General features: G+C 32.4%; 1 protein-coding gene across 1 annotated transcript in view; it reads right to left on the bottom strand.

Moving 5' to 3' along the window:
* Nucleotides 1–8225, bottom strand: part of LOC21407428 (isoleucine--tRNA ligase, cytoplasmic) — a 17485-nt gene extending 9260 nt beyond the window's left edge. The window contains 10 exon segments of the mRNA XM_024166295.1: nucleotides 941–1030; nucleotides 1526–1684; nucleotides 1800–1878; nucleotides 2608–2705; nucleotides 2912–3025; nucleotides 4192–4355; nucleotides 4528–4744; nucleotides 4997–5140; nucleotides 5356–5421; nucleotides 7559–8225. Coding sequence (XP_024022063.1) covers nucleotides 941–1030; nucleotides 1526–1684; nucleotides 1800–1878; nucleotides 2608–2705; nucleotides 2912–3025; nucleotides 4192–4355; nucleotides 4528–4744; nucleotides 4997–5140; nucleotides 5356–5421; nucleotides 7559–8092 — 1665 coding nt within the window. The 5' untranslated portion in view covers nucleotides 8093–8225.
* Between the last annotated feature and the right edge of the window lie 5311 nt (nucleotides 8226–13536).

Genomic DNA, 13536 nt, shown 5'->3' with positions numbered 1-13536 from the left:
GGGTTTGTTTTAAAAGTGCATGCTCCCTTTAACATATTTGCTTGGCTGGCTGCTCTTAGGAAAACTAATATAATGAATCCTTTTTTCTTCCACAGTGGCGTGTTTTTTATGTAAAGCTAATAGTGAAATTTTGGCAAATTATTCCGTGTGGTGTAAATAAAGTTCTAAAAGAGTGCAATTTAACATGGACGATGCCAAGGGGCTGTATTGCTTTTCAGGAAAATTAAAGGTAAGATATTGTAGGGCACTTCAGTTTTGGCTACTTTATATGCCGTATGGTTTTATAATGGAAATAAAGGAATGGTGATGAATAGGAGGTTTTGAATAGGATTATGATTTTGGTTTCGTAATGGGATTGTACTTTTAGAAGGTTTTTGGGATTTTCCTAGTCCTTAATTTATTTTGCATGGGCAGAGTAGATATGGGTCTTTTTTTCTTTTTCGTAGGTTGACTCATTGCTCTCCTTTTTCCTTCTTTAACTTGTTTCCTTTCCTTTACTTTTTTATCTTTTTGCTCTTTCGATTCGACAGGGAGATGGGCTAGAGTAGATTTCTTTCTTTACTTATAAAAGCACAAAAAGAAGAAAAAACTTACACATAAATGAAATCAATGCAACATACAGTAGCAAAGGAATTTGCAGACTTTGCACACTTTTCATCCTTAAGAAGGTTTTCCATTTTTATCTAGAAGGAAGGCTAATAAAATTCTAAGAATAAAGGGTCAAATGGCAGAAACTAAATGTAGATGGAACTATTTCTTCAGATTAGGCTCGTAAAATAAGAAAGTAGCAAAAATTGGAAGTAAAAGAATGAAATCACATTTCAAAAAGGCTAGAAGCCTCTTACAGCAAAAAGATAAATCTTCTATGCAACCGGCTCAGAGGAGAATAGGGATGATGCTTATAACTAGAATCTCAAAAACAAAGATTCAGAAAACTTACATCATCAATGCGCCGTAGAACACCAAACTCAGGACCACGGCCGGATGGAATTGTGATGTGATCAATATTGTGCCGATGCAGGTCAAATACCTGTGAATATCAGAAAAGATCAAGATACGTTTAATAATATAATATTTTCCGCATAAGCACAAAAATAATATTAATTTCAAAAGTAGGGAAGCAAAGTAATGTAGAAGGGAAAAAAATCCATCAGCATTTCTCCAACCCAATAGATGTTACATGAACCAAGAAAATCGCCCAGAAAACTCACGGACATACATACCTATATACCTACACGCATCCTAAGCATATGTGTAACGAGGGTTATGAAAATATTATTTTCTAAATATCACATTTAACCCAGATTAAAATTTTCATATTTTTAAAAGTCAGGTTGACATTGTTCGAAAGTTAACAGACAAAAACTAACACCCGCATCAAAGTTGGTGGGGAAAACTCTAATTTTGGGAAAGTAGTTAACGAGTATAATAATTTAATCAAACGAGCCCTTATAGTGTGAATATACAGAGTGCGAGTGCGCATGTGCGAGAAAGAGAGAGAGTGATAGAGAAGAAAGGTTCAAACCTTGACACCAGAAAGCTTTTCAAGTTTCTCAATGGAATCCATAACAACTATTTCCTCTCCGTCCTCGCTGATCCACACAGGAAGAGGGGTGCCCCAAAATCTACTTCGACTAACAGCCCAGTCTCTCGCATTTTCCAGCCAATTGTGAAAACGTTTTTCCTAAATGACAAGTAGAAATCCATAAACATTTCCGACTTAAGAACTTCGCCTCCATCAGAATACTTGAACAAAGTTTATAGAGAACACCAATGTCACTCAGTATATGATGTTGTACCTTCACAAAATCAGGAACCCAATATGTCTGCTTGTTGTTTTCTAATAATTGATCTTTTAATTGTTCCACCCGAATAAACCTAGAAAGAAACAATAAAACTCAATAAAGCCCCGTCTAATCATCGGAATTGGGATTACAAAAGAAGCTCAAAGGAAAAAAGAAAGCCTTAAAAGCAAGATATAAGAAAAATAGAACTGTTGGTTATTAATTAAACGTTCCGATATTGAAAATGAAATAAGATGCAATTTGTACAAAATTACCAAGTAAAGGAAAAGGCATCCCAATAGCTAGAAAATTGAATTGCCATAAAAAAGTATGAAAGAAATCTCAATAAAATGGCATGCATAAAGCCTAATAGATCAGCAGTCATGACTCATAACTGATTACGTTCTTGAACATTATTAGGATTATTTTCATAAATACCCCCTGAATTATGTACCTTGTTTCAAAATGCCCCTCGATTTTTCAAAACGATTCAAAACACCCCCTAATAGAAAATAGATCAAATTGCCCCCTCTGTCCAATTTGATCTATTTCTATATATCAGGGGATGTTTTAAATCGTTCTGAAAAATCAAGGGGCACTTTGAAACAAGGTACATAGTTCCGGGGGTATTTATGAAAATAATCCAATTATTTATTTGTCTATGTCACTTGTAATCAAGCCTGCACACTTTTTCCAAAACTCCACTGAAGGTTCCATTAATTTCTCAACTACACCACCCACCTCTACAGTTCCACTATTTAGTGGCTCTCTAAGCTTCCACATAATGCTCAATCAATAAACATGCACAATGAAATGTACTTACCAGCTTGGAACAGCTCTATAAATTAGAGGAGTTTTAGATCTCCAGCAAAAAGGATAAGAATGTGTGATTGTTCCAGTCTTGATGAGCCTTCCCTTTGCCTAAGAAAATAGGAAGGACACTGCTTAAACAAAATGTACAGTCAACACCTACCAGATTGACGGCTATAGATTTTGACATAACAACCATTGTACATGAACAGGGAAACGAAGAAATGAAAACTGTACAGAAGTTATTCTATCAATCCTTATCACTGATGATTTCTTCCGTTAAAACACTCCAATCAATCGTTTTCTATAGAACATACCTTTACTGCTTCAATAATATCTTTATCTGCATCCTTGACATAGCGCCCACTGAAATCCGTAATCCTTGAAGTAAAGCAGCCATCATCATCAACTGCTACGATCAGGTTCTCTCCCTGCAAGCCAATAGGACATGGACAAATATAAAATAAACAATCACCATGAGCAAAATGCAAAAACTTACAGGATAGACATAACTGAAGTTTTCAAACTTGTTCGCATAAAAAATATTTTTTTTTTTAAAAAGAAACAAGGAAATGTATTGATTGAGAAATAAAGAACAGGGAGAAAAAAGAGGAAGAGTTTCCTCAAACAACCCTGCTCCACAATACAAAGAGAATCAAACAAAATTAAAAACCCCAACAACTAAACCAAATAAAATGAGGAAAGCTACAAAAAAGGAGCCCAGCTCCAGACAAAATCCGAAAAAATCGGCTTGCCAAAATCTCTGTCCCTGTAAACCCACAGTGAGACCCAATATCTTATCTCATACGACTAAAACATCTTCCTCCCGGTCTTCAAAGACTGCTGCTTCTTTCTAACCATATACCCCAAGGGATGGCTAAAAGTATTAGTAGACTAAAACTACAAAATCTTGCTGAAACTCATTAAATCTCTGGTGGAGGAAGAATGAAATGGAACATTCTAAAGGGGCAATAAATTCCTAATAAAACAAAACATTAAATGAGGCGGGAAATTCATAATGTAGAAAGGGCTCCTGTGCTGAAACTGTAAGCAACCGTGTAAGCAACAAACTTCCTATGGGGGGAAAAATGCACCAAAACCATGTAGTGAAATAAAAAGAAATAGAATGACAGTTTCTTTTGCATTCTTTTTTTCTTTTTTTGTCCTAAGAATCATGAAAAGAAAAATACACTAGTTTAAATGGAATAACAATAAAAGAGCACAAGATGTCTTTGGAGATACAAAATGATATCCCACACTTAATACTGTTCCGGACTCTGCAACTCCCAACATTCTACAAAGATTCTACTGTTAAACTTGAACCAAATTGCCCAAACAATTTCCACAACAGCTCTTCAGCATAAAATTTAACATATCCCTAAAGTTATTTCAAATGAAAACAGCCACTAAACTTGAAGCAAAGAGAAGAGAAACAAATAATACCCAATAATGACAAGGAGGGGGCATAAATATGATTCCCAGTGATATCAAAATTACTGTTAAAATATTTAGGTTGAGAAACAAGGTCAAAAAACAAGTTCAGCTTGTTGAACTTGTTACACCAACAAAACTTAAGACTCTGGTTGTCTACACGAACCTTAGTGATAACCTGATTTTCCATGCAAACACGATAATCATCTTCACCAAATGCAGGAGCACAATGGACTATGCCAGTACCACTACCATCAGTAACATAATTGTCTGCAACAACTCTAAATGCTACTTCAGAGAACTCTGAAAAGTAATTGAACAGTGGTTACCCCCCAAAAAAAAAAAAAAAAAAAAAAAAAAAAAAAAAGCCCTTACTATTGAATAGCTATTCACTGAAAAGCAGCAGCTTTAGGTTATACGATATGAAAATAAAACAAAGAGAAATAATAGAGAGTATCTGAAAGAACTCAAAGGTTGTGTTAAAGGAGTGACAAAAGTGCTTACTTCATTCCCACTAGTGAAGCCCCCGTAACTTTTTCCAAAACCTCAAAAGAATCCTCAATACTTTCCTTCTTTCCACCTGAGGATGTCTTAGTTTTTGATTTCTTTGAATCATCAACAGGTCCATTAGTTGCGCTTTGCTTTGGCTTTTCTCTAGGAAGTTCAGACAATCGAGATTCGGCAAGTACAAGAACTTTTCCAGAATGCTTGCTGCGAACCTGATGAGGCCCCATTCTCAAATTAGATAGTCAAAAGGTAATAAAGAGATAAAATATACATTAATTACACTAAACCTAATCAAAATCAATGATTAGAAACCTGGAAGACATTTTGTTAGATGGTTATAGCTAATAAGAGGCAATAACTAGCCAATGTAGCCATTACAAGCATTTTGACAATTAACACTAGAAAACACCATTAATGCATTACTCTGACAAAATGCAAGACATGAGGGATGTAACTAAACCAACCTTAACATAAACAAAATTTGCATTGACACAAAGAGCAAGATTACTAGGAAGAGTCCATGGAGTTGTCGTCCAAGCCACAAAAGCTGCATTTTGTGGATCACCGACAATCGGAAAAGCCACCATTATTTCAGGGTCAGGCACATCCTACATTACTCAAATAAGATTAGAAAAATTAAAGACTAAGAAAGCAACCCAATCAACAAAAAGTGGTGGTTGAAGCACAGAGTAGACCGAACCCAAGTTTACCAATTGATTTGGGCTCACGGCTCAAGCCCATAAAGCAAACGAAATAAAATCAGTCATGCCCATAATAAACAATTTCATTGAAATAAACTGAACAGAAGTTGCAAACAACAAACCCTATAATCTTCACCAGCCTCAAAATTAGACAGTGGTGTCTTGCAACCAGTGCTGTACGGCATGACCTACAAAAAGAAAAGCAAATAGTCAACATAGATAGATATTCTTAAAAAAAGGGTAATTGGTATGTTTAGTCTCTAAACTTTTGGTATAGTGATATTTTGATCCCTATTTTGGCATATTAGTCCTTGAACTTTCATTTTTTAAACGGTTTTAGTAACTGGCACTAAAATGAATGAACCAGTTTTTGTCCGACACTAAAATTGACGAACAATTTCTAAGATATAGTGCAGATAATCATATCCTTATCGCATAATAAAAGAAAATTTTACATAAATAATTACAATAAGTGCAAAATATTAAAATTTTCAACAGTTAATAGTAACAAATAGAAAATTTTACATAAATAATTACATATGGGTGCATTTACCAAACCGTAAAGGAATGTAATGGGAAAGGTAATAGGATTGGAAAGGAAAGTAAAGTAGTAGGATTAAGGCATTCATTCCCTTTGGCAAGGAATCAATACTAATGGCATGTTTACCTATGCGTAATCGGAATGGGCATGAATCAGAGTGGGTAGGATTCGGAGTGAGTAGGATTCGGAGTTAGAATAAGTTGTTTACTTGGTGACATGATTCAGAATCAGAGTCACTCCAAATCCCATTCATGCATTTACTTATGCCCAGAATCAGAATGAAATAATGTGAAAGTACTAATGTACCCTTTAAGTCAATTTTATGTTTTTAATTTAAAAAATAAATTGTGTACTTATTATATCAAAATAAATCATAATTAAAAGATTTAGTGTAATACTAGGGTAATAAAATAATATAAATTGTACAATTACTTAAAATATAAAAATAAATTGTTAAAATTTAAATAAAATAAATATAAATAAAAACTAATGTTAAAAAATTAAAATATATTATTAATTTATTAAACAAATAAAGTACATATTTATTATATTAAAATTAACAATAATTAGGATAATATTATAATATTAGGCAAATAAAATAATAAATATATATTGTAATTATTGTTTTTTGAATTTTATTTTAAATTTTATGTTTACAAGTTTAATAGGAGTATGATATTAATTTAATGTTAACATCAGGAATGGGAGTCTCAATCCCAAGGGGGGACATGGGAGTGCTATTCCCATTCTTCAATCTCAAAATTGAGTGGGGTCCACCAATCCCACTCTCATTCCAAGATAAAAAAGAACAAGTAAACATGTGATTGACTCTCATTCCTCACTCTCATTCGTCAAACCTGGTAAGTGAACAAGCCATAAGGGTATTCCCTTTCTCATTTCCTATATTGTGTAGGGCCCACTAAATCTCCATTACTAATTTTCTAAGTAAACACATTATTAGATGGGAAAGAGAATCACTCCTTATTTCCCATTTCCCTTTGATGCAAAGTAAACATGCCCATAATGTAACTACTTTTACAAGATTTAAAGTTATCATGCGCTAGACAGACACATGATCATCTTTGTTAAATTTTAGAAATCATTCGCTATTTTAATGCCAGTGACAAACTGTCAAAAAGTGAAAGTTTAAGGACTAATATGCCAAATTTATAAGATCGGGGACCAAACTGTCACTACACCTAAAGTTCTGAGACTATAATAGTATCAATAACCCAAAAAATATATTTTAAAAAAAAAGCACCTTATCAAGCCACATATATGGAAGAAATTAATGTACAAAAAAAAAAAGGGTCTCTCGCATTCCTAAGATTGCAACTATATTTCCTTCCCATGGGAAAGGTGCTGGTTATCTCCCCAAAAATCCATGGAGCAGTTGCCAATCTCATATTCGTCTTCACATAAGTTTCTACAACACTACATTCAGCCACCCTCCTACAAACCAAAGCCACAATCCCAAAAAAAAAAAAAAATGAAGAATACAATTTCCTTCTTATTGATTGTCTATTTCTGTTGTACAAGTTAATTTGAACGCTCTCTTGCCCATCCCAAGTAAAAAGGAGATAATAACAACACCCAAATCAACAATGCTTTCAAACCTACCTTAAAAACCCTTAAAACTGATCAATAATGCTTATAATACACGGTTCTCTACCATAAATCAAAAATGCTTTTCAAATCGCATCAGAAAATTAACCAAGCTCTATTCTTGTTTACTTGAAGAACAATCTGAACAAAATCATCATCAGAAGCAAGAAGTAACTAACCTTAAAACCCTTATAAACAAGGCCCTTTTTATAGAGCTGGGCAAAAACCCACCAAACAGTCTCCATAAACTTCAAGTCCATGGTCTTGTAATCATTCCCAAAATCAATCCACCTTCCAGTCCTGGTGACGATCTTCTCCCACTCCCCCACGTACCTCGTGACAATGCTCCTGCACTCCTCATTGTACTTATCGATCCCCATCTTCAGAACTTCGTCGCGGCGGGTAATGCCGAGCTTGCGATCGATCTCGTTCTCGACGGGGAGGCCGTGGCAGTCCCAGCCGAAGCGGCGGGTGACGTGGTGGCCGGTCATGGCGTGGAAGCGGGTGACGACGTCCTTGATAGTGCCGGCGAGGATGTGGCCGTAGTGAGGGAGGCCGGTGGCGAAGGGAGGGCCGTCGTAGAAGATGTATTCGGGCTGATTCTGGGAGCGGAGAAGCTGAGTCTCGAAGGCCTTGATGTCGGACCAGAAGGAGAGGACGGTTTCTTCCTGCTTTGGGAAGGAGAAGTCCTTGCCCTCGCAGACTTCCTCCATTTTTAGGGTTTCTTGAGGTTTTTGGTTTTGGAGAAGAAAATCAAATTGGGATGAGGAAGATGCTTTTTTTTCTTTTTTTTTTGGGTTCTCTTCAGTGTTCTACTTTCGGGTCTTTTACGCTGCTGCTGCTACTTGCAAATGAGAAGTCGGATCAAGTGACCCAGAAGGAATATAACCCTAAACACTCTCTTTGGTTTTAATTTTAAAAAAAATAAAAAATAAAAAATGCAACAACAACAATAAATACAAGCCTTAATCCTAAATTAATTGGGATCGGCTATATAAATTTCTCATTTCCAATCTGTTTTATTAAATATGAGATCTTACTGAAACAATTTTGAAAATCGTGCCTAATTACGTCAGTCCTACGTCAACTCAGGTAATTCTTGGTCTACCCCTCGCTCTCTTAATACTAGGTATTTAGATGTTCTCCCAAGCACAAACAGATGCATCTAACGATCTACTTTGTACATACTCGTACCACCTCAGATGATTTTTTCGCACATTATCTTCTATTGGTGTTACACCTACTTTACTATGAATAACTTCATTCCGTATGCGATCCATCTTCCTATGGCATTCGTCATACTCATCTTGTATATTTGTTATCTCTTGATGGCCCAACATTTACAAAAATAAAAATAAAAATTAAATAAAAAAAGACTATTATCACTGAGCCGTTGAATTTTAGAGTAATTCTCAATTAGCTCTTAAATTTTAAAAACTATCACTTTACTCGACCATTTATCCAGAGTCTGTAAGGTCAATCCACAAGAGTTCTTATACAACCCAGATCAACCATACCTTGCCATCTTCCACCTCCGCCCTTTTGTCAAGGTCACACAGGATGATATTTGGTACCTATGGCGCCATATATCCACACTTTACCCTTCTTTTTTCGTCTGATTGACAAATTCAAACTTTACGAGGTAAAGTGAGAGTTTTTAAAATTTAAGAGACAAAGTGAAAATAATTTTAAAATTCAATGACACCACTGAGATTAATTCAGAACCCAAAAAAAAAAAAATGAAGCAAGATAGAAAATAGAAAACAGAGAGAACCATATTAATGGCACGAATTTATTTTTTCTTTGGCATTCATTGTTTTTAAGTTAGGCGCACAGTTTTCTCTTCTTCTCCCTCAAGTTTCCTCTCTTGCGTTCTTTCCTCTTTCGGCCTCCTGGTAGGCCACTAGGCAAAACAATAGAACTAAGCCACTATTGTTTTGATGATACCTAACTATTGATTTAGAATTTCTAACAAATCTTCTTGAGAGCTTAATTTGTATCAAAGATTTCTAGAACCTTGAAGATTCATTGAGGAAATCTCAAGAAAGCTCTAGGATCATAAAGTTAGACGATGAACTTCAAAAAAATATATTATTAGAATTTGAGTTTTGTTATTGTAAAAAACTCTCAGAAACAGTCACATCTAACATTTTTACTACAATAAAAAGCTCTCACATAAAGTCACATCTCAACTCAAATTATGGAACTAAACGGGTCATTAGAACTTGAAAATAAAAGACTACAAGACATGTCTAGAACTTGAGCACTTGGTTAAGTTTATGTTAAATGTGGCTCTTGCTCACACACACTTTAGAATTTCACACATTTGTAAAATTGTGTTAAACGTTTACAAAAGGTTTCTAAGACCATCTCTAACGTAAGTGTTTATACTAATAGTATATTTAACACTAAAAAGTATGATATAACATGTTATTTTTATTGTCTACGCACACTTTAGAATTTCACACATTTGTAAAATTGTGTTAAACGTTTATAAAAGGTTTCTAAGACCATCTCCAATGTAAATATTTATACTAATTGTATATTTGATACAAAAAAATATGATATGACGTGTTATTTTTATTTGTGCTTTAATGTATAATGTTATTTGAAACGTTAAGCTTTCAATAGTAAGCTTTTAACATGTTACTTTTTTCTATAAAGTTTTGAAAGTTGTAATTGTAAGTTTTTAATTTTAAAATAATTTGAAAAGGCAAAAATTATAATTATTAAATAAAAAAAGTAACCATATACAATAGAAATTAAGTGCCTAATTTCTCATATGCTATTATATTTGATGAGAATTTTACCACAAAGTATAATATATGAAAAATTTAACTCGACAAATAGCATTATATTGAAGAGTATGTTTTGCACACAAATGTTAAATTTTCAATTGACACATCAATTATGCCATAGCACATGCTCTAAAGTGATGAAATGTATTTTTAACACAAATTTTGTTTTGCAATTTATTATATTTAAACCATTCATTTAGACCCCATTATTTCCCCTCTTAATATTGTGTATTATCTCTCTATTATTCCTCCTTAATTTTACATGTAATTTATGCATTCTCTTATGATCTCTAATTATGATCTTTATGCTATAAATAGATGAGGTGTTTCGTTGTATGATCACTTCTTACAAGAATTAATACAAGTTTTATGACATGAATAAAAAAAATAATAAAAAAGTGTTAACTATGTGCAATAAAATGTGAATACAAGTATTATCATAAAGAATAGAAGTTTAATGATGATAAAAAAATATCAAAACAATCGAAAATAAGAACATTCCACAACACCATAAGCCCGAACAAAAATTGTGTGGAAACATGTAAAAGAATTGAAAAAAAAAAAAAAAAAAACCCCCACAAACAAAAAAGAAAAAATGTTCTTCCCCCACAATTATTCACGCCAAAATTCAAAAAAAAAGAGCAGAGGGGAAATCTTAAAAATAAATCAAATATTTGACTACAGACAATCAATTAAAGTTAAAAAAGAAAGTAAATATGTGTAATATTATGAGAAAAAACAAACAGATTACGTAAAATAAAAATCAGCCATTTATGAAATATACCTTCAAAATAACCCATAAAGGCATATCTGGTAACATATATGCCTTAGAAACCTCTAATGAGCATTTTTGTGATATTGTATAATAATCGATATTTTTAAAATTAAAGCATCAATAATAGACATTTTATGTAATTATTTCATCCGGTTAATCGGACAATCCTAACAGCTAGTTCGAGTCCAAACGTTTTTTTTTTTTGTTTTTGAGGTTTTTGGTATTTAAGAAGACGTTTGGTTCATGGATTAGAATCATGTGATTAGAATTATTTTCGATTTACGTGTATTTTTTATGAAAAAAAACACTGTAACAAACCATAAACCATTATTCAAATTATGGTTTGAATCCTCCAACCAAACGTCCCCTAAGTGTTATTTTCATGTATTAAATGGTTGAGCACGATGTGTATTCAACTTGTTGAATTTTTTTGATACGAGAAGCCATTTTTTTCATTTAAAGTTTAGCTTATAATCTCAATTTATCACTCTTAAAATTTTAGTTTAATAAGACTATTTTTAAGTAAAATATATTTTGAGGGAAAAAATTATTGGGGAAATTATACCCTAAAATTATCTGCGGTACATATGAGAAAATAACATTTAGAAGGCTGTGTGAAAAATATGTTAAAGCATGGAAAATTTTGAAAAAAAAAAAAAAGTTTAGATAGGCAAACAAATAAGTATATATGCATATTGGCCACTTTTTTATTTTTTATTTTTATTTTTATTTTTTTGCTGAATGTATAAAGATCACATTTGTTAACATATTATTTCATATAGTACACAATAAGGATTATAGTTATTTTAGCTTAGGTAGCAAAAGCATAAAAATATTTTTGAATGGATTTTCATGCCTTCTGCTCTGAGTTTATTTGATGGATAATCTACTTCGCATTTCCATGGATAATCTACTTCGCATTTCCTCAGACAATCTTTGTTCTCCAGCATAGCGCATTAGTTCTGTAGATTATATTTTGCAAGAAAGAATCAAGATTAGAATATTGACATATATGATTTTTTTTGTTGTTGTTCTTTTCTTTACAAAGATTGTATTTATAGGCGCGTTTAGAACTCGTTCTAAAATAATTTTATTTTTTGTATGAAAATAACAATGAAAACGTTTTCAATCTCGGACATAAATCATTTTTAAAAATGCGTTTGGTAGTTTTATCAAGTGATTATTTTCAGTATAAAAAAACTCATTAATGTCTCTCTCTACTCGAGAGAGGAGAAAACGAAAACAAAAAATAAAAAAAACATCATCGTTTTTCATTTCTTTATCATTTTACACTAAACTAACAAATCGTTTTCATTTTCATTTTTTGCCTTTATTGTGTCAAACGCAGTTTTGAAAACGTTTTCATTTTTTCTTTCTCAAAAAAACGTGAAAAATAAAAACAGAATCAATTCTAAACACGGTATATGTTTTCATTCTTTTTTCCCTCTTGAGGTTATTTCTAGAGTGCAAGGGATTTTATGAAGAAAAACTTTAAATTAATGAAATCGTTTTATAATTTCGTACAGAAACAATTTGGCTTGCCCCTACTAGAAATTGTTACATATTTACAACTATTTTGCATCTTTTATCACACACATTTATTTCTCAAAGAATCATATCCTCCTTCTTGCTTAAGTTAAAAACATTTGAAAACATAGATTAAACTTCAAGATAAAGGAAAACAAAATACCAATAGTAATCTATGACATGCTCAAATGATTATAAAAATCTTCAACAGAAATAAACGGAGGAAATGAGAGAAAAAGCATGTCCAAATCATTGATTCTGTTATAGTATTTTTTTCTCATAAAAGATTTAAATTTTAAACGTCAGAATAAAAAATCATGATTTGAATATACATTCTAAATGGGCCCTGCAACTTATTTGGTATTTCTTTTGAGGAAATTCATTAATTTAAATTCTTTACAGTTTTGTCTGCTGATTTATAATCCCATATTATAAAGTGCAAACGTGCTAAGTACAATTTTTGAAAAAAAAAAAGGTGCTTATTATAAATGTTTTGTTATTAGTCTTCTTGTTAACCGTTTTTGGCCTTTTCATTTTGGTATAGATTGAGAATGATAACCTTGATATTTCTAGGACTTTAGGGTTGTTCTTTGGAGTGTAACTTGAGTGTAATTTTTGAGTTGAATTTGAGTTATAACTTGAGTTGAAGTTAGAACTTGAATAAAGCTGAGTAAAATTGAATAAAATTGAAACTTAAAAGAACGTGAATTTGAATAAAGTTAAAACTTGAGTTGTCTTTTTTTTTGAGTTTTATGGACAAAAGAACATGCCCTTAATTACTTCAGGAATATTTTTGACTTTTTGAGTTTGATTTTAAAAACCTAAGGGGTGTTTTGGACATTTGAAAATAAGAGGGACAAAGGTTGTTTTTGGGCAAACTACAAACGGTGTCTTAGGTATTTTCCTTATTTTTAAGAGATTAAAAAAATTCTTTCATTTTCTTCCTATAACTTTTTTTTTCCCTGTTGCTTGAAAGATATTTCTTTAGTAGTTTCATTTTTATTTTTATTTTCAGATTGACACATATCTCTCTTGTGTATGTAAATGTTACTATTTT

The sequence above is a fragment of the Morus notabilis genome, unplaced genomic scaffold (genome assembly GCF_000414095.1).
Source record: "Morus notabilis unplaced genomic scaffold, ASM41409v2 Scaffold212, whole genome shotgun sequence".
Lineage (NCBI taxonomy): Eukaryota > Viridiplantae > Streptophyta > Magnoliopsida > Rosales > Moraceae > Morus > Morus notabilis.
Note: the sequence above shows the minus strand (reverse complement) of the source record. Positions and strands in the feature narration are given on the sequence as shown.